The sequence below is a fragment of the Nerophis ophidion genome, linkage group LG07 (genome assembly GCF_033978795.1).
Source record: "Nerophis ophidion isolate RoL-2023_Sa linkage group LG07, RoL_Noph_v1.0, whole genome shotgun sequence".
Classification (NCBI taxonomy): Eukaryota; Metazoa; Chordata; class Actinopteri; order Syngnathiformes; family Syngnathidae; genus Nerophis; species Nerophis ophidion.
This window is the reverse complement of record NC_084617.1, coordinates 8355990-8375761: the sequence shown is the minus strand read 5'-3', so window position 1 is coordinate 8375761 and position 19772 is coordinate 8355990. Positions and strand designations below refer to the sequence as shown.

Here is a 19772-nt window from a genome sequence, read left to right as displayed (position 1 = left end):
GTTAACACTCGAATCAGATATTTTTCCCAGCTGAAGTGAAGTGAATTATATTTATATAGCGCTTTTCTCTAGTGACTCAAAGCGCTTTACATACTGAAACCCAATATCTAAGTTACATTTAAACCAGTGTGGGTGGCACTGGGAGCAGGTGGGTAAAGTGTCTTGCCCAAGGACACAACGGCAGTGACTAGGATGGCGGAAGCGGGAATCGAACCTGCAACCCTCAAGTTGCTGGCACGGCCGCTCTACCAACCGAGCTAAACCGCTGATTACATGTAAAATGTGATCTTTATCAGATTCCAGTATAAACGCACACAGGCCCCTCGACATCGCTTGCATGTGCAATTCGACAATGAAGTATCCACTTCCGCTGACGGGCCACGTCTTTTCTTGCGCGCACAAATGACGTAGCTTGACCAAGGATGACGTAAAAGTCGTCAACAGGTCCCGTAGTAGTCTAGACTGAAGTTACATTTAAAAATATCTGATCCTAATCGAATTCGGACTACTTCCAGATGTGGCCCAAATCTGATGCGGGAATATCAGATTGATTGATTGAAACTTTTATTAGTAGATTGCACAGTTCAGTACATATTCCGTACAATTGACCACTAAATGGTAACACCCCAATAAGTTTTTCAACTTGTTTAAGTCGGGGTCCGCGTTAATCATTCAATCAATCAATCAATGTTTACTTATATAGCCCTAAATCACTAGTGTCTCAAAGGGCTGCACAAACCACAACACGAACCACTACGACAACCTCGGTAGGCCCACATAAGGGCAAGGAAAACTCACACCCAGTGGGACGTCGGTGACAATGATGACTATGAGAACCTTGGAGAGGAGGAAAGCAATGGATGTCGAGCGGGTCTAACATGATACTGGGAAAGTTTAATCCATGATGGATCCAACACAGTCGCGAGAGTCCAGTCCAAAGCGGATCCAACACAGCAGCGAGAGTCCCGTTCACAGCAGAGCCAGGAGGAAACCATCCCAAGCGGAGGCGGATCAGTACATGGCCACCGGATCGGACCGGACCCCCTCCACAAGGGAGAGTGGGACATAGGAGAAAAAGAAAAAGAAACGGCAGGTCAACCGGTCTAAAAAGGGAGTCTATTTAAAGGCTAGAGTATACAAATGAGTTTTAAGGTGAGACTTAAATGCTTCTACTGAGGTAGCATCTCGAACTGTTACCGGGAGGGCATTCCAGAGTACTGGAGCCCGAACGGAAAACGCTCTATAGCCCGCAGACTTTTTTTGGGCTTTGGGAATCACCAATAAGCCGGAGTCCTTTGAACGCAGATTTCTTGCCGGGACATATGGTACAATACAATCGGCAAGATAGGATGGAGCTAGACCGTGTAGTATTTTATACGTAAGTAGTAAAACCTTAAAGTCACATCTTAAGTGCACAGGAAGCCAGTGCAGGTGAGCCAGTACAGGCGTAATGTGATCAAACTTTCTTGTTCTTGTCAAAAGTCTAGCAGCCACATTTTGTACCAACCGTAATCTTTTAATGCTAGACATGGGGAGACCCGAAAATAATACGTTACAGTAATCGAGACGAGACGTAACAAACGCATGGATAATGATCTCAGCGTCTTCAGTGGACAGAATGGAGCGAATTTTAGCGATTTTACGGAGATGAAAGAAGGCCGTTTTAGTAACGCTTTTAACGTGTGACTTAAAGGAGAGAGTTGGGTCAAAGATAATACCCAGATTCTTTACCGTGTCGCCTTGTTTAATTGTTTGGTTGTCAAATGTTAGAGTTGTATTACTAAATAGAGGTCGGTGTCTAGCAGGACCGATAATCAGCATTTCCGTTTTTTCGGCATTGAGTTGCAAAAAGTTAGCGGACATCCATTGTTTAATTTCATTTAGACACGCCTCCAGCTGACTACAATCCGGCGTGTTGGTAATGCAGTCATCGCACAAGTTAATCATCATAGTATATACATTGAATTATTTACATTATTTACAATCCGAGGGGTGGGATGAGGAGTTTTTGATTGATATCAACAATTGCATCAACAGAGAAATGGACATTGAAACAGTGTAGGTCTTACTTAGTAGGATATGTACAGCCAGCAGAGAACATAGTGAGTTCAAATAGCATCAGAACAAGTATATACATTAGAAATACATTTGATTGTTTATATTAGGTTATTTACAATCCGGGGAGGAGGGTATTAGTAAAGGGTTGACGTTGCCTGGAAGTGTTTTAGAGCGGTTTTGAAGGAGGATAGAGATGCACTTACTTTTACACCTGTTGGGAGTGCATTCCACATTGATGTGGCATAGAAAGAGAATGAGTTAAGACCTTTGTTAGATCGGAATCTGGGTTTAACGTGGTTTGTGGAGCTCCCCCTGGTGTTGTTGTTATGGCGGTCATTTACGTTAAGGAAGTAGCTTGACATGTACTTCGGTATCAGGGAGGTGTAGCGGATTTTATAGACTAGGCTCAGTGCAAGTTGTTTTACTCTGTCCTCCACCCTGAGCCAGCCCACTTTGGAGAAGTGGGTTGGAGTGAGGTGTGATCTGGGCTGGAGGTCTAGAAGTAACCTGACTAGCCTAGATTTGAGGGATTTGGAGGTGCTGGGGGTATCAGGAGGTGCAAGCGTAATCGAAAAAGTGTTGAATGAGAGTTCCGGCTAGAATCTTCGAGGTGCTTTTGTTGACCAGAGAGGAGATTCTGTAGAAAAATCTCGTCCTTTGGTTGATCTTCCTGATTACCTTGGTTGCCATTTTTTCACAGGAAAGATTAGCCTCTAGAATGGAACCTAGGTAGGTGACCTCATCTTTACTGGTGATAACAATGTCACCCACTTTTAAAGTGAAGTCACTGACTTTCTTAAGGTTGATATGGGACCCAAATAGAGATGGATTCCGTTTTACCTAAGTGTATGGATAGCTTGTTGTCAGCGAGCCAGGTGCAAATATTAAGGAGTTCAGCACTGAGGATTTGTTCCACCTGTGACTTGTCCTTGTACCAGCAGGGCCGAGTCATCCGCAAGATTTGAAGCACTTTGGAGCGTTTAGAATGGCAAAAAAAAAATTATCCGATCTGTGTCTGATCTGTGGGAGAGGGCGAAAAAAATCAGGCTTGGTGTCTAATGTAAACGGTAGAGATGTGCGGATAGGCAATTACATCATCCGCAACCGCATCACCAAAGTCGTCATCCACCCGCCGTCCACCCAAACCAACATTTTATCAGAACCGCAACCGCCCACTGACATAAATCAGAGCTCGGACACCTTTACCACTCACAGAGCTGCTAGCGGGGTGTATAAAAATAGTCAGGGTTTGTCATGGATACAAAGGATTCTGGGTATTTGTTGTGTTGCGTTTGTGTTGTGTTACTGGTAGGATGTTCTCCCGAAATGTTTATCAATCTTGTTTGGTGTGGCTTCACAGCGTGACGCATATTACTAAGAGTGTTAAAATTGTTTATATCACAACCATTAGTGTACTCTGTGTCACCCAGTATGCCTAGCAGTCGTGTGCGTGTCGCTACGGAAGCCGCACACAACATGTTGCTGGACTGACAAGCTGTAGAAGGCGACAAAGCCAAGGGCTTCATAGCACGCCCTAATACTTATTAACTGGGTGACTGCCGGCAGTCATTCTAGAGAATATTAGCGTCTCCTATTGTCTTCTTTGCTTTGTGACACGGGTCTTAAATGGCTCTTTGAATGGTAAAGGTACCGATCCCAGAACCATGTATATCAAATATTTCCGGATGGTTCGACCGCCACCCGCCCGAATCTAATTAAAATTTTATTTTTTCGTCATGTCATTGCCGACACCGCAAACTCTAGCGTCTCTAGTAAACGGAGTCAATGTTTTTCAACGCGTGTCATATTTTCACCAGCAGATGGAGCTCAATGACAGGCCTTAAATTCTGCTGCTTCCAAGCACCTGTGGTTTATTACGCATCTCTCATTTTTAGTTTGTCGCCATGCTCTAGAATTAGAACCGTCTGTTAATCAATTTGATTTTGTTCGGTCGAATAACGCGACACTATTTATTTGTTCTATTTTCAGACACAAAGCTCATCAGAAGCAACCCTGCGACAACACCACGGTAGCGTATTATTTTTGCGGGGAGCCAATACCGTACAGGACGTCTGTCAAAGGGCGACTGGTGACGCTCGGCCAGTTTAAAGAGCTGCTGACCAAGAAAGGGAACTACAAGTGAGTGTCATTATTTGCCAGGCATCCATCTTCTTCTGCTATTACAGGGGGGGTCAAAGGTAGGCCAGGTTTTATCCGGCCTGTGTGATGAGTTTGCCAAGTACAAACCCCGTTTCCATATGAGTTGGGAAATTGTGTTCGATGTAAATATAAACGGAATACAATGATTTGCAAATCCTTTTCAACCCATATTCAGTTGAATATGCTACAAAGACAACATATTTGATGTTCAAACTGATAAACATGTTTTTTTTTGTGCAAATAATCATTAACTTTAGAATTTGATGCCAGCAACACGTGACAAAGAAGTTGGGAAAGGTGGCAATAAATTCTGATAAAGTTGAAGAATGCTCATCAAACACTTATTTGGAGCATCCCACAGGTGTGCAGGCTAATTGGGAACAGGTGGGTGCCATGATTGGGTATAAAAACAGCTTCCCCAAAAAAATGCTCTGTCTTTCACAAGAAAGGATGGGGCGAGGTACACCCCTTTGTCCACAACTGCGTGAGCAAATAGTCAAACAGTTTAAGAACAACGTTTCTCAAAGTGCAATTGCAAGAAATTTACGCTCCATTATATCATTAAAAGGTTCAGAGAATCTGGAGAAATCACTCTCTACATTGAATGACCGTGACCTTTGATCCCTCAGACGGCACTGTATCAAAAACCGACATCAATCTCTAAAGGATATCACCACATGGGCTCAGGAACACTTCAGAAAACCACTGTCACTAAATAAAGTTTGTCGCTACATCTGTAAGTGCAAGTTAAAGCTCTACTATGTAAAGCAAAAGCCTTTTATCAACAACATCCAGAAACGCCGTCGGCTTCTCTGTGCCCGAGATCATATAAGATGGACTGATACAAAGTGGAAAAGTGTTCTGTGTTCTGACGAGTCCACATTTCAAATTGTTTTTGGAAATATTCAACACTGTGTCATCCGGACCAAAGGGGAAGCGAACCATCGAGACTGTTATCCACGCAAAGTCCAAAAGCAAGCATCTGTGATGGTATGGGGGTGCATTAGTGCCCAAGGCATGGGTAACTTACACATCTGTGAAGGCACCATTAAGGCTGAAAGGCACATACAGGTTTTGGAACAACATATGCTGCCATCTAAGCGCCGTCTTTTTCATGGACGCCCCTGCTTATTTCAGCGAGAAAATTCCGAGCCACATTCAGCACGTGTTACAGCAGCGTGGCTTCGTAAAATAAGAGTGCGGGTAGTTTCCTGGCCCGCCTGCGGTCCAGACCTGTTTCCCATTAAAAATGTGTGGCACATTATGAAGCATAAAATACGACTGTTGAACGACTGAAGCTCTACATAAAACAAGAATGGGAAAGAATTCCACTTTTAAAGCTTCGACAATTGCTTTCCTCAGTTCCCAAACGTTTATTGAGTGTTGTTAAAAGAAAAGGTGATGTAACACAGTGGTGAACATGCCCTTTCCCAACTACTTTGGCACGTGTTGCAGCCATGAAATTCTAAGTTAATTATTATTTGCAACAAAAAAAAAATTAAGTTCATGAGTTTGAACATTAAATATCTTGTCTTTGTAGTGCATTTAATTGAATATGGGTTGAAAAGGATTTGCAAATCATTGTATTCCGTTTATATTTACATCTAACACAATTTCCCTACTCATATGGAAACAGGTTTTGTATAAAAATGAGCTGCTTTTTTGGGGGGAATAAAAGAAACTGCTTTTCTAAATGTATCCACTAGAGGGCACAATAGCAATTCTGTTAGGCAAGGAAACGGTGTCTACCGGGACCAAGCAAGAGGTACATAGTAAAGGGGGACTATGGCTCCTCCTTGACTCACATGAAACTTAAAACCTGCAGGTTTATGTCTTCTGCTTCGAACACATCGTCATTCGGCACCCTCATCGCCCCAAAATGTCTCTGTCAAACACGAGAAAAGTGAATTTAACCCTTTTGAATAGTTTTTACCTCCGTTTCTTACGGTTTGTTGAGTTAGCACTGGATTGATACGTGGACATGACAAAGGAGGTATTTGATACTTAGAAGAGTTTATATCTTGTGTTTTTTCTTCAATCCCAGAAAGACTGTGACTTAAATCCTGGCTTTCAGACCAGAATCAGAATCAGACACACTTTATTAATCCCCGAGGGGAAATCAAAATGTTCCGCACAATCCCATCCAAGATCAGACAAACATTACAGGGAGACAGAACAGGATCGCTGACGGGTCTGCCAACTTCCGGCGCCCCTTACAAAAAAGCTGAGATACAAGTAAACAATGGGTGGTTGAGGGAGGAAAAAACTGTTTTTGTTCAATCCCAGAAAGACTGTGATTTAAAGTTTAATCCCGGCTTTGTAGATTCACTGAGACCAAGTCCAAGCTCATTGTGTTTTTGAAACTATATCCAATTCCCTCAAAATTTTCAACAAATTTAAAGTGTTTTGTCTAGAGCAGTGGTGTCAAATTCAAATACAGAGTGGGCCAAAATTTTAAACTGAACAAAGACGCAGGCCAAGGTTGAAAAAATTAACATTTTAATAGGGACCCCAACAAGTTTTGCATTGAATATTGAACAAGCAAGGCTTACATAACTTTATAGTGACATGCGAAATCGAGTTTCAAATAATAACAAGCAGCGTTGGTCGGGTCCGCCTTTGGCTGCTGCCCCCGAGACCCACGGCCGGATAAGCGTTAGAAGACGCCTTGGAGCCACTATTTTGAGAATCTAATGCATTGTGAAAGTAATGCAGTTGTTGTATTGAAGTGAAAATATCAAACTTCCTGTTGATTTTTGCCAAAGTATGTTAATTATTAAAATGTAGGTCTAAGTGAGACCTACATAGTGTTTTTTGTTTCATGTCTCTCTGACATTCCTACCGGAAGTTACAAGCAGTTTTATCTGTGTTTTCTTCCTAGGAGCAGTTTGTCCGTGTTGTATTCCTAGGGGGGCGGTAGAGCGCAATTTTGAGTTTTGAGGTTAGATTTTTTCATCAGATCGCAATTTTTGCCAGACCTGATGTGTGTGTCAAGTTTGGTGAGTTTAGAAGCATTTTAACAGGGTCAAATAACAGCTCAAAGAGGCAAAAATGACATTTTTTTAGGAGACTTTGCACGGGGGTTCTTTGAAGGCGCGTAAAATCAAAACCTGAGAAGTTATCAAAACTCTGTTCGATACTTTTAATCAGAAGGGTTCAATCTCTCCCCTGTGCGAGTTTGAAGCCAAAACAACAAACGCACTCAGAGGAGATATGGTTTGAAGAAAGGTGACCGGTTTTTACAAAACTTTTGTTTTGAAGGGGGGATTGCAAACTTCCTGTTGATTTTTGTTGGGGGTTGTCAATCTATGAAATGTAGGTCTAAGCGAGACCTACATAGAGGTTTTTGTTTCATGTCTCTCCGACATTCTTACCGGAAGTTACAAGCAGTTATGTCTGTGTTTTCTTCCTAGGAGCAGTTTTTTCAGTGTTTTATTCAAAAATAGTGCTAGAGCGCAATTTTGAGTTTTGGGGTTTGGTTTTTTCATTAGATCGCAATATTCGCCAGTCTTTATGTGTGCGTCACGTTTGGTGACTTTTGAAGCATTTTAAAGGGGTCAAATTACAGCGCAAAAAGGCAAAAATGGCATTTTTTGCAAAAATGGCATTTTGAAGGGGTTTTTGCCAACTTCCTGTAGATTTTTGCTGAAAGAAGTGAGTGTATGAAAATTGGGTCTAAGTCAGACCTACATAGGAGTTTTTGTTTCATGTCGCTATGACATTCCTAACAGAAGTTACATGCAGTTTTGTCTGTAATTTTTTCCTAGGGGGCGCTAGAGCGCAATTTTCATTTTGGGGGATTGGTTGCTTAATATGTTGGGAAGGTTTGCTATACCGACGTGTGTGCCAAATTTGGTGAGTTTTGAAGCATGTTAAGGGGGTCAAATTACAGCGCGTAGGTGCGGAACAATAATAAAACACAGCAGTTTAAATAGGGTCCGCAGGCCCATGGCAAAGGACTCCTGTGGACCCTAATAATAATAAAAAAATATCAATAATTATTGCTCAGTTTGCTGCACTGATTTGCTTTAACACTGAATATGGAACAAGCAATGCTTATAAAACTTAATAGCGCAAAATCAACTTTCAAAAAACAAACGGAAAAAAACATCAATGGCATATTAAATAACATTTTAATAAAAAATTGAATGCCTCTTTTCTATTTGCAGCCTTCTGAGGTAAATATCAACACTAACTTTTTTCACAGGCTAATACATTTGAAAATAAATGGGCGGGGGGTTGTTATTGTAGCATCCCTGTAGAGTTATTGCAGCAAGGGGTTCTGGGTATTTGTTCTGTTGTGTTTATGTTGTGTTACGGTGCGGATGTTCTCCCGAAATGTGTTTGTCATTCTTGTTTGGTGTGGGTTCACAGTGTGGCGCATATTTGTAACAGTGTTAAAGTTGTTTATACGGCCACCCTCAGTGCGACCTGTATGGCCGTTGACCAAGTATGCCTTTAAGGCACGCCCCCAATATTGTTGTCCGGGTGGAAATCGGGAGAATGTTTTTCGGGAGGGACACTGAAATTCGGAAGTCTCCCGGAAAATCGGGAGTTTTGGCAAGTATGAGTATTAGCGGTAAGTGCGGTGTTACAGTGACACCGCCCCTGTATAATACCGGCGGGCCAGCTCTAATGTTAATTGGATATTGCCTCAAGGGCCAAATTAAATTACACGGGCCAGAGTTTGACACCCATGGTCTAGAGGTTTATTTGTGATTTGTACGTTTTCAGAATGTCCTAGTTCTATTTTTTGGCCATAGCAGACAACCTGTTATGATCCGCTGCCCGGATCATATTATGTTTAGATTTTTGAGTCTTTTTGTATTTATTTTCTGTTAGTTTTGGACTTCTGTAGTTCCTGGTTGCACTTCTTTGTCTGTTTTGTCACCACAGTTACGTATGATTTTCACCTGCCTCGGTTTTTTTGGGAGACACCTGTGTCTAATCAAGAGACATTATTTAAGCCTGCCTTATCCCGTCAGTCGGTTTGGGTTCCTTGTTTGCGGTAAGCAACAGTCGTGTTTATGTTTCTGGTTCCAGACTTCTGTGCTAAGTGTTAGCCTTAGCTTCCCGTGCGTTCGGCACGCTGTTCTTTTGTTTGTTTCGGTCTGTTTAGTACTGTGTATTATTTATTAAATCATCCTACTTTTATGTTTTCGTCCGGAGTGTCCTTTGCATACCCGGGAGAACAAAATCGTGCATCACCATGCGACCCGAGCGGGACACAACCTGAAGTTGCCTTTATTTTTAAGTTATTATGCCATGATTTTACAATTCATGGCCCACTTGGGAATAGATTTTCCTCCATGAGCTCATTGTGTTTTTGAAACTATATCCAATTTCCTCAGAATTTTCAACAAACTTAAAGTGTTTTGTCTAGAGGTTTATTTGTGATTTGTACGTTTTCAGAATGTGCTAGTTCTATTTTTTTGGCCATAGCAGACAACCTGTTATGATCCGCTGCCCGGATCATATTATGTTTAGATTTTTGAGTCTTTTTGTATTTATCTTCTGTTAGTTTTGGACTTCTTTAGTTCCTGGTTGCACTTCCTTGTTTGTTTTGTCACCACAGTTACGTATGATTTTTCACCTGCCTTGGTTTTTTGGGACACACCTGTGTCTGATCAAGAGACATTATTTAAGCCTGCCTTCTCCCGTCAGTCGGTCTGGGTTCCTTGTTTGCGGTAAGCAACAGTCGTGTTTATGTTTCTGGTTCCAGACTTCTGTGCTAAGTGTTAGCCTTAGCGTCCCGTGCGTTCGGCACGCTGTTCTTTTGTTTGTTTCAGTCTGTTTAGTACTGTGTATTATTTATTAAATCATCCTATTTTTATGTTTTAGTCCGGGGTGTCCTTTGCATCCCGGAGAGAACAAAATCGCACATCACCATGCGACCCGAGCGGGACACAACCTGAAGTTGCCTTTATTTTTAAGTTATTATGCCATGATTTTACCATTCCGGCCCATTTGGGAAAAAATGTTCCTCCAAAATAAGTTTAACAGCCCTGCGTTAATCCGAGGTCGGGTCGCGGGGGCAGCAGCCTAAGCAGGCCAGCCCAGACTTCCCTCTCCCCAGATGGGATGGCACTTCAAGGCCTACTGAAAGCCACTACTACCGACCACGCAGTCTGATAGTTTATATATCAATGATGAAATAATAACACCGCAACACATGCCAAAACGGCCTTTTTAGTTTACTAAATTGCAATTTTACATTTCCCGCGAAATGTCGTGTTGAAAACGTCGCGTTGTAGCGGACATTATTTTCTAGCCCGATCCAAGTTATAAGTAGTCTGCTTTAATCGCATAATTACACAGTATTCTGGACATCTGTGTTGCTGAATCTTTTGCAATTTGTTCAATTAATAATGGAGAAGTCAAAGTAGAACGATGGAGGTGGGAAGCTTTTAGACTTTAGTCACACAAACAGCCAGTGTTTCCTTGTTTAAAATTCCCGAAGTTGAAGCTTTACTATGGAACAGAGCGGTCAAGCGAACATGTCAACCGGCAGTAACCACAAAATTGTGGTTATAAGTCTGCTCTTACCGGAGACATCAGCGGAGCTGCGTGACTTACCTCAGAGACACTTGCGGTCAACACACCCGTGGCCACACCCCTCCGACTTTCAGGTATTATTTAATCTCACTAAAACACTAGCAACACAATAGGTGGATAAGGGATTTTCCAGAATTATCCTAGTAAATGTGTCTAATAACATCTGAATTGTTCCCACTGCAATCGCCTTTTTTTTTTTCCCTAGTCCATCCATCCATTTTCTACCGCTTGTCCCTTACGGGGTCGCGGGGGGCGCTGGCGCCTATCTCAGCTTCAATCGGGCGGAAGGCGGGGTACACCCTGGACAAGTCGCCACCTCATCGCAGTACCGACACAGATAGACAGACAACATTCACACTCACATTCACACACTAGGGCCAATTTAGTGTTGCCAATCAACCTATCCCCAGGTGCACGTCTTTGGAAGTGGGAGGAAGCCGGAGTACCCGGAGGGAACCCACGCATTCACGAGGAGAACATGCAAACTCCACACAGAAAGATCCCGAGCTTGGATTTGAACCCAGGACTACAGGAACTTCGCATTGTGAGGCAGACGCACTAACCCCTTCTCTCTAAATTTCCTCATCCATGAATTTTTCATCCTTGCTTAAATTAACAGGGAAATTGTCGCTTTCTCGGTCCGAATCGCTCTCGCTGCTGGTGGCCATGATTGTAAACAATGTTCAGATGTGAGGAGCCCTACTACCAGTGACGTCACGCGCACATTGTCTGCTACTTCCGGTACAGGCAAGGCTTTTTTTATCAGCACCAAAAGTTGCGAACTTAATCGTCGATGTTCTCTATTAAATCCTTTCAGCAAAAATATGGCAATATCGCGAAATGATCAAGTATGACACATAGAATGGACCTGCTATCCCCGTTTAAATAAGAAAATCTCATTTCAGTCGGCCTTTCAAGTTCATATGTGAGTCAAGGCAGGTGGCCAAATACTTTTGGCAATATAGTGTACGTCAACTCCTCCACTTGGGGCAAGATATCCTCCCCAAAGAGGAGATCGAAAGACGATTATCTACAGTACGCCCACGTTTCTCAACCGATTCCACCGTCAAAATGTTCCGCAAATGAGACGCGCCGGCTTGCCCTTTTCACATTTCATCATTTTCCTGCCCCTAAAATGTCCTTTGAAACACATATCGACGTTTCTTTCCGCAGGTATTACTTTAAAAAGAAGAGCGACGAGTTTGACTGCGGGGTGGTGTTCGAAGAGGTGCGTGAGGACGACGCCACCTTGCCGATATTTGAGGAGAAGATTATCGGGAAAGTGGAGAAGATCGACTGAAGAGCGACGAGAGGAAGGCAACGTACGTAGGCCGGAAGGTGAACAGGAAGTGAGGAGCAGGTCGGCAAAAGTCACTTGTAGCTTTGTAACGTTTATTAGCCGGATGGAAAAAAAAAACAAAAGCGCTGCATATTTTGTACAGTTCTTTCTAAAGTCAACTTTTTATACATTATATGTATGGATACCAGATGTGTACAGTTTGTGTAACAAATAACTACATTTTATATCTATTTAACTATTTAAAGTGCTAATTTGCAATCTTAGTGAAAAGCCCCTGATGAAGACGATCACTATCCTTTTTTTTTTATTGAAAGGGTTTATATTTATTTGCCTCTTGCGTCGCTAATGTTTTTGTTTTTTTAAGTAATTTATTCGGAGACAATTTAGCAGCACTTTTCGAAGGTTTTATTTTATTTGGTTCTCTTTGGCACGGGCAGTTGTAATAGCTTGTATTGGCCTCGATGGTGGCGCTGTTCCTATATAGGCCGTCTTGTCACAAGGCCGCGATTGGGATAGAAAAATGAATTGAACTGAAGTACGCTAATCTTACTTTTATCGGCTATAAGGGGTGTAACGGTACACAAAAATGTCGGTTCGGTACGTACCTCGGTTTAGAGGTCACGGTTCGGTTCATTTTCGGTACAGTAAGAAAACAACAAAATATACATTTTTTGGTTCTTTATTTACCAAATTTGTAAACACTGGCTTTATCCTTTTAACATTGGGAACACTATAATAATTCTGCCCACGTTAATCAACATTAAACTGCCTCAAATTGTTGCTCAGATTAACTAAAATGGCAAAACTTTTCTTCCACATATAAAAAGTGCATCATTAAACAGTTTCAAGTCAACTCATCATGCTTGATTTATCACAGTATTTGGGAATCCTGTAGTTCATGGGTGTCAAACTCTGGCCCGCGGGCCAAATTTGGCCCGCCGTGTAATTTCATTTGGCCCTTGAGGCAATATCAAATTAACACTAACACCACATTCACCGCTAATACTCGTACTCGTCAACCCTCCGAATTTTCCCGGGAGACTCCCGAAGTTCAGTGCCCCTCCCGAATTTCTCCCAATTTCCACCCGGACAATAATATTGGGGGCGGGCCGTAAAAGCACTGCTTTTGGCGTTCTCTACATGTCGCCACGTCCGCTTTTCTTCCATAAAAACAGCGTGCCGGCCCACTCTCATAATATATGCGGCTCATACACACACACAAATGTATGCAAGGCATACTTGGTCAACAGTCATACAGGTCACACTGAGGGTGGCCGTATAAACAAGGTTAACACTGTTACAAATATGCGCTACACTGAGAACCCACACCAAACAAGAATGACAAACACATTTCGGGAGAACGTCCGCACCGTAACACAACATAAACACAACCGGACAAATATCCAGAACCCCTAGCATCACTAACTCTTCCGGGACGCTACAATATACACCCCCGCTACCACCAAACCCCGCCCCAACTCAAACTTGCCGCCGAAAAAAGGCATTAAATTTGTGTTTTTATTTTATTTGATATGCCATTGATATGTTTTAATTATTATTATTTAAAACTCATGTCACTATAAAGTTATATAAGCCTTACTTGGTCAATGTTTAATGCAAAACTTGTTTGGGTCCCTATTAAAGGATTAATTTGTTCAACCTCGGCCCACGGCTTTGTTCAGTTTTAAATTTTGGCCCACTCTGTATTTGAGTTTGACACCCCTGCTGTAGTTGATTTTTATTATGTAAATGTTTTATTTTCCTCGACGTGATAGCAGGGACCCTGCCATTCAAAGCTTTTCTGTCCGCACACACACACACCGCAAAATGAGCTAACGTTACGCTAAAAGCTAATTAGCCTTCACCTCAGGCCAGAACTGCGAGCGAGCTAAGCTGCAGTTTAAGTTTCTAGAACAGGGGTAGGGGACCTATGGCTCTAGAGCCAAATGTGGCTCTTTTGATGACTGCACCTGGCTCTCTGATAAATCTTAGCTGACATTGCTTAACACGATAAGTAATTAATAATTCCGCTGGTAATCAGTGTTAAAAATAACGTTCAAATTATAAAACATTCTCATGCATTTTCTACCGCACTTGTTCAAAATGTCGCATTAATGGTAAGAAGTATTATATTTATCATTGGTTAACTTTAACATAACAATGTTATTAAAAAGAATAAGACACTTATTATACTCTAAAAAATGTTAGTCTTACTTAAAAATGCACGCATTTAGTTGTATTCAGTGCTAAACAATATTTTATAGCTCTCACGGAAATACATTTTGAAATATTTGGCTCTCTCAGCCAAAAAGGTTCCCGACCCCTGTTCTAGAAGGTCAACATGCTCATAGTGATGTTAATAGTTGTTGACTGGGAGGTGTTTATCATCATTTGGGGAGAGTATGCAGCCTTATGCTCACCTGCTAAACACTTATCTGCTCGACACTGAAGCATTTACTACATGCGCTCTGAATTCGCACTACTGATTGGCTGTTACCGCTATATATGTAAACCAATCAGATGGTTGTGTGAGTGGGACAATGCTGGGTGCTGAGAGGCAGAAGAAGCATAGCAGCTTGTTAAGACTTTAGCTTAGAAACTTGTTCTGTACACCCCCGTACCGAAACGGTTCAACACAAATACACGTACCGTTACACCCCTATCGGCTATTTATTCCATTGTTGTGTCACTTTGCCTAACACTGAGCAAGAAGTCCAACACGTCATTGTAGAGTTGAATATCTATGCAATCTGCTGACTCTTGATCTACTGTAATAGGGCTTCCGGATATTTCTGTCGCGAAACCTACGACTCATCTTTGTTAAATTATCCAAGCATTTGAATGGAAGCGCCTTCTAGCAGCAATTCCTCGGTTCACTTTGGGTGCCTAAGTCCTCAGTCAGGTGCCTGGCGGAATTGTAAATACCCAGCATGAAGGATGGCGGCGCTTTGACGATAGATACCTATAGGCGTGAAGCGTAAAGTTTAAAAAAGTTTAAGAAGCTAATGAATGTACATGTTAAATTTAACTTGAATTTATTTTGTATGGTTTTTGATGACACCCTTGGTGTATCTTTGATGCAACAGCAGGGACACAATCCTTCATTTTACAAGCCGGTATTGGTTTGAATCGGAATCAGATTTATTGGCCAAGTTGTATTTAGCCGCTGCTCGGAAGTTTACACTTACAAACCCCAAAACCCAGTGAAGTTGGCACGTTGTGTAAATGGTAAATAAAAACAGAATACAATGATTTGCAAAGCCTTTTCAACCTATTTATAGACTGCAAAGACAAAGATGCTTAACGTTCGAACTGGAAAATATTGTTATTTTTTCGCAAATTAGCTCATTCGGAATTTGATGTCCGCGATGTGTTTCAAAAATGTGGCAAAAAAGAGTGAGAAAGTTGAGGAATGCTCATCAAACACTTATTTGGAACATCCCACAGGTGAACAGGCTCAATGGTCACAAGTGGGTGCCATGATTGGGTACGAAAGCAGCTTCCATGAAATGCTAAGTCATTCACAGACAAGGACTTTGTGACCGAATACGTGAGCAAATTGCCCGTCAGATTAAGAACAACATTTCTCAACGAGTTTTAGCAAGGAATTTAGGGATTTTACCGTCTAAAGTCTGTAACTTCATCAAAAGGTTCAGAGAATCTGGAGAAATCACTACACGTAAGATTGAATGCTCTCAGGCGGTACCGCGTCAAAAAGCGACATCAGTGTGTAAAGGATATCACCACATGGACTCAGGAACACTTCAGAAAACCACTGCCAGTAACTACAGTTTGTCGCTTCATCTGTAAGTGAAAGTTAAAACTCTACACTGCAAAAGGAAAAAAAAAAAACACTTATCAACAACACCCAGAAACGCCGCCGGCTTCGTTGGGCCCCAGCTCATCTAAGATGGACTGATGCAAAGTGGAAAAGTGTTCTGTGGTCTGACGAGTCCACATTTCAAATTTGTTTTTGGAAACTGTGGACGTCGTGTCCTCCGGAACGAAGAGGGAAAGAACCATCTGGATTGTTCTCGGCTCAAAGTTCAAAAGCCAGCATCTGTGATGGTATGGGGGTGTATTAGTGCCCAAGGCACGGGTAACTTACACATCTGTGAAGGCACCATTAACGCTGAAAGGTACATACAGGTTTTGGAGCAACATATGTTGCCATCCAAGCAACGTTATCATGGACGCCCCTGCTTATTTCAGCAAGACAATGGCAAGCTATGTTATAACACCGTGGCTTCATAGTAAAAGTGTGCGGGTACTAGACCGGCCTGCCTGTAGTCCAGACCTGTCTCCCATTGAAAATGTGTAGTGCATTATGAAGCCTAAAATACCACAACAGAGACCCCGGACTGTTGAACTACATCAAGCAAGAATGGGAAAGAATTCCACCTGAAAAGCTTCAAAAATGTGTCTGCTCAGTTCCCAAACGTTTACGTAGTGTTGTTAAAAGTAAGACAGTGGTAAAAATGCCCCTGTGAGAACTTTTTTGCAATGTGTTGCTGCCATTAAATTATAAGTTAATGATTATTTGCAATCAGTTGGAACATTAAATATCTTGTCTTTGCAGTCTGTTCAATTGAATTTAAGTTAAAAAGGATCTGCAAATCATCGTATTCTGTTTTTATTTACAAAATACACGTGCCAAATTCACCGCTTTTGTGTATTTTTGACATATTGTCACGCTAGTACAAAAAAAAAACCTTCATTGAAAGTATTCATTGTACCTGAAAGCATTTCCAGTCGTTGTCATGGTAACAGCAGAAGAATTCACAAAAGATGTTTTTTAAGACATGAACATTTTTTTATTTTTTTTTACCGCACTCTTTATTGATGGATGTGCATAAGCGTCACAAGAGGTGGATCTTGAAATCTCACGTGGGCTTACGGAATGTTTTCAGTGCTATCCATGGATTTAGATAAGATGTATTATACATCTAAGTACACAATGTCTGCTCATTTCACGTTTGGGTTTAAAAAAAATAGGTTGCCAGATGTTCTATTTTGATAGTGCCAAAAGTCATGAAGTTATGTAAAGTGACCATCAGAGTGCCTTTTAATATTATTATAATTATTATTTGCGTTATTAATATCATTCAGATTGTGTTTGTATGTAAATATGTACAACATGAACATGTCACAACCGGCAACCCAGTCAGCAACAACAACAACAAAGTGGAAAAAGGTACCCGGACAATAAATACATGCAATAAACCAACACCACAGTGTGGAGTTTCTTCAACAAAACTACATGGGGAAATCCATTGCGTTTGGCCTAGGGTTGGAGTCACGGTTTGTGGTTTTGACTTGATTGGATTTATGCACAGTGTAGCCAAATAGATGTCAGGTTCAAACACTGATGACATCTATTAAACAAGACAAAAGGCAAAGAATCAAACAGAGACAGAATTAAATTTGGACTCAGATCTGAGGAGAGACATGGCCACTGTACACAACTTGTACAGTCCTACACCACGCTCTGCCCCAAGATCGTATTCCTCCTTCTTTATTTGACTCCCCCCCTCCTTCCCACAGCTGCTTCCTCAGGGAAGTGGGTCATGAACACCGTTGCCTTCGGTTCCCGAACAGTTCAAAGAGAGTTCCATAAAATAGTTCAAAGAGAGTCCCATAAAATACATCAAAAACCACGCTCTGCCCCAAGATCGTATTCCTCCTTCTTTATTTGACTCCCCCCCCCCTTTCCTTCCCACAGCTGCTTCCTCAGGGAAGTGGGTCGTGAACAGCGTTGCCTTTGGTTCCCGAACAGTTCAAAGAGAGTTCCATAAAATTGTTCTAAGATAGTCCCATAAAATAGTTCAAAAAGAGTCCCATAAAATACATCAAAAACCACGCTCTGCCCCTAGATCGTATTCCTCCTTCTTTATTTGACTCCCCCCCTCCTTCCCACAGCTGCTTCCTCGGGGAATTGGGTCGTGAACAGCGTTGCCTTAGGTTCCCGAACAGTTCAAAGAGCGTTCCATAAAATTGTTCTAAGAGAGTCCCATAAAATAGTTCAAAGAGAGTCCCATAAAATACATCAAAAACCACGCTCTGCCCCAAGATCGTATTCCTCCTTCTTTATTTGACCCCCCCCTCCTTCCCACAGCTGCTTCCTCAGGGAATTGGGTCGTGAACAGCGTTGCCTTTGGTTCCCGAACAGTTCAAAGAGAGTCCCATAAAATAGTCCAAAGAGAGTCCCATAAAATACATCAAAAACCACGCTCTGCCCCAAGATCGTATTCCTCCTTCTTTATTTGACTCCCCCCTCCCCTTCCCACAGCTGCTTCCTCAGGGAAGTGGGTCGTGAACACCGTTGCCTTTGGTTCCCGAACAGTTCAAAGAGCGTTCCATAAAATAGTTCAAAGAGAGTCCCATAAAATACATCAAAAACCACGCTCTGCCCCTAGATTGTATTCCTCCTTCTTTATTTGACTCCCCCCCTCCTTCCCACAGCTGCTTCCTCGGGGAATTGGGTCGTGAACAGCGTTGCCTTAGGTTCCCGAACAGTTCAAAGAGCGTTCCATAAAATTGTTCTAAGAGAGTCCCATAAAATAGTTCAAAGAGAGTCCCATAAAATACATCAAAAACCACGCTCTGCCCCAAGATCGTATTCCTCCTTCTTTATTTGACCCCCCCCCTCCTTCCCACAGCTGCTTCCTCAGGGAATTGGGTCGTGAACAGCGTTGCCTTTGGTTCCCGAACAGTTCAAAGAGAGTCCCATAAAATAGTCCAAAGAGAGTCCCATAAAATACATCAAAAACCACGCTCTGCCCCAAGATCGTATTCCTCCTTCTTTATTTGACTCCCCCCCCCTTTCCTTCCCACAGCTGCTTCCTCAGGGAAGTGGGTCGTGAACAGCGTTGCCTTAGGTTCCTGAACAGTTCAAAGAGCGTTACCATAAAATTGTTCTAAGAGAGTCCCATAAAATAGTTCAAAGAGAGTCCCATAAAATACATCAAAAACCACGCTCTGCCCCAAGATCGTATTCCTCCTTCTTTATTTGACTCCCCCCCCTCCTTCCCACAGCTGCTTCCTCAGGGAAGTGGGTCGTGAACAGCGTTGCCTTTGGTTCCCGAACAGTTCAAAGAGCGTTCCATAAAATTGTTCTAAGAGAGTCCCATAAAATAGTTCAAAAAGAGTCCCATAAAATACATAAAAAACCACGCTCTGCCCCAAGATCGTATTCCTCCTTCTTTATTTGACTCCCCCCCTCCTTCCCACAGCTGCTTCCTCAGGGAAGTGGGTCGTGAACAGCGTTGCCTTCGGTTCCCGAACAGTTCAAAGAGCGTTCCATAAAATTGTTCTAAGAGAGTCCCATAAAATACATCAAAAACCACGCTCTGCCCCAAGATCGTATTCCTCCTTCTTTATTTGACTCCCCCCCCTTTCCTTCCCACAGCTGCTTCCTCAGGGAAGTGGGTCGTGAACAGCGTTGCCTTCGGTTCCCGAACAGTTCAAAGAGCGTTCCATAAAATTGTTCTAAGAGAGTCCCATAAAATAGTTCAAAGAGAGTCTCATAAAATAGATCAAAAACCACGCTCTGCCCCAAGATCGTATTCCTCCTTCTTTATTTGACTCCCCCCCCTTTCCTTCCCACAGCTGCTTCCTCAGGGAAGTGGGTCGTGAACAGCGTTGCCTTCGGTTCCCGAACAGTTCAAAGAGCGTTCCATAAAATCGTTCTAAGAGAGTC

The 19772-nt window shown here is 42.3% G+C and overlaps 1 protein-coding gene across 6 annotated transcripts in view; it reads left to right on the top strand.

The window, feature by feature from the left end:
* Nucleotides 1-17300, top strand: part of axin1 (axin 1) — a 91302-nt gene extending 74002 nt beyond the window's left edge. For all 6 annotated transcript variants that reach the window (XM_061905286.1, XM_061905287.1, XM_061905288.1 and 3 more), the window contains 2 exons: nt 4048-4197; nt 11947-17300. In XM_061905286.1, coding sequence (XP_061761270.1) covers nt 4048-4197; nt 11947-12073 — 277 coding nt within the window. In that variant the 3' untranslated portion in view covers nt 12074-17300. The remainder of the gene's footprint in view (nt 1-4047; nt 4198-11946) is intronic.
* The last annotated feature ends 2472 nt before the right edge of the window (nt 17301-19772 follow it).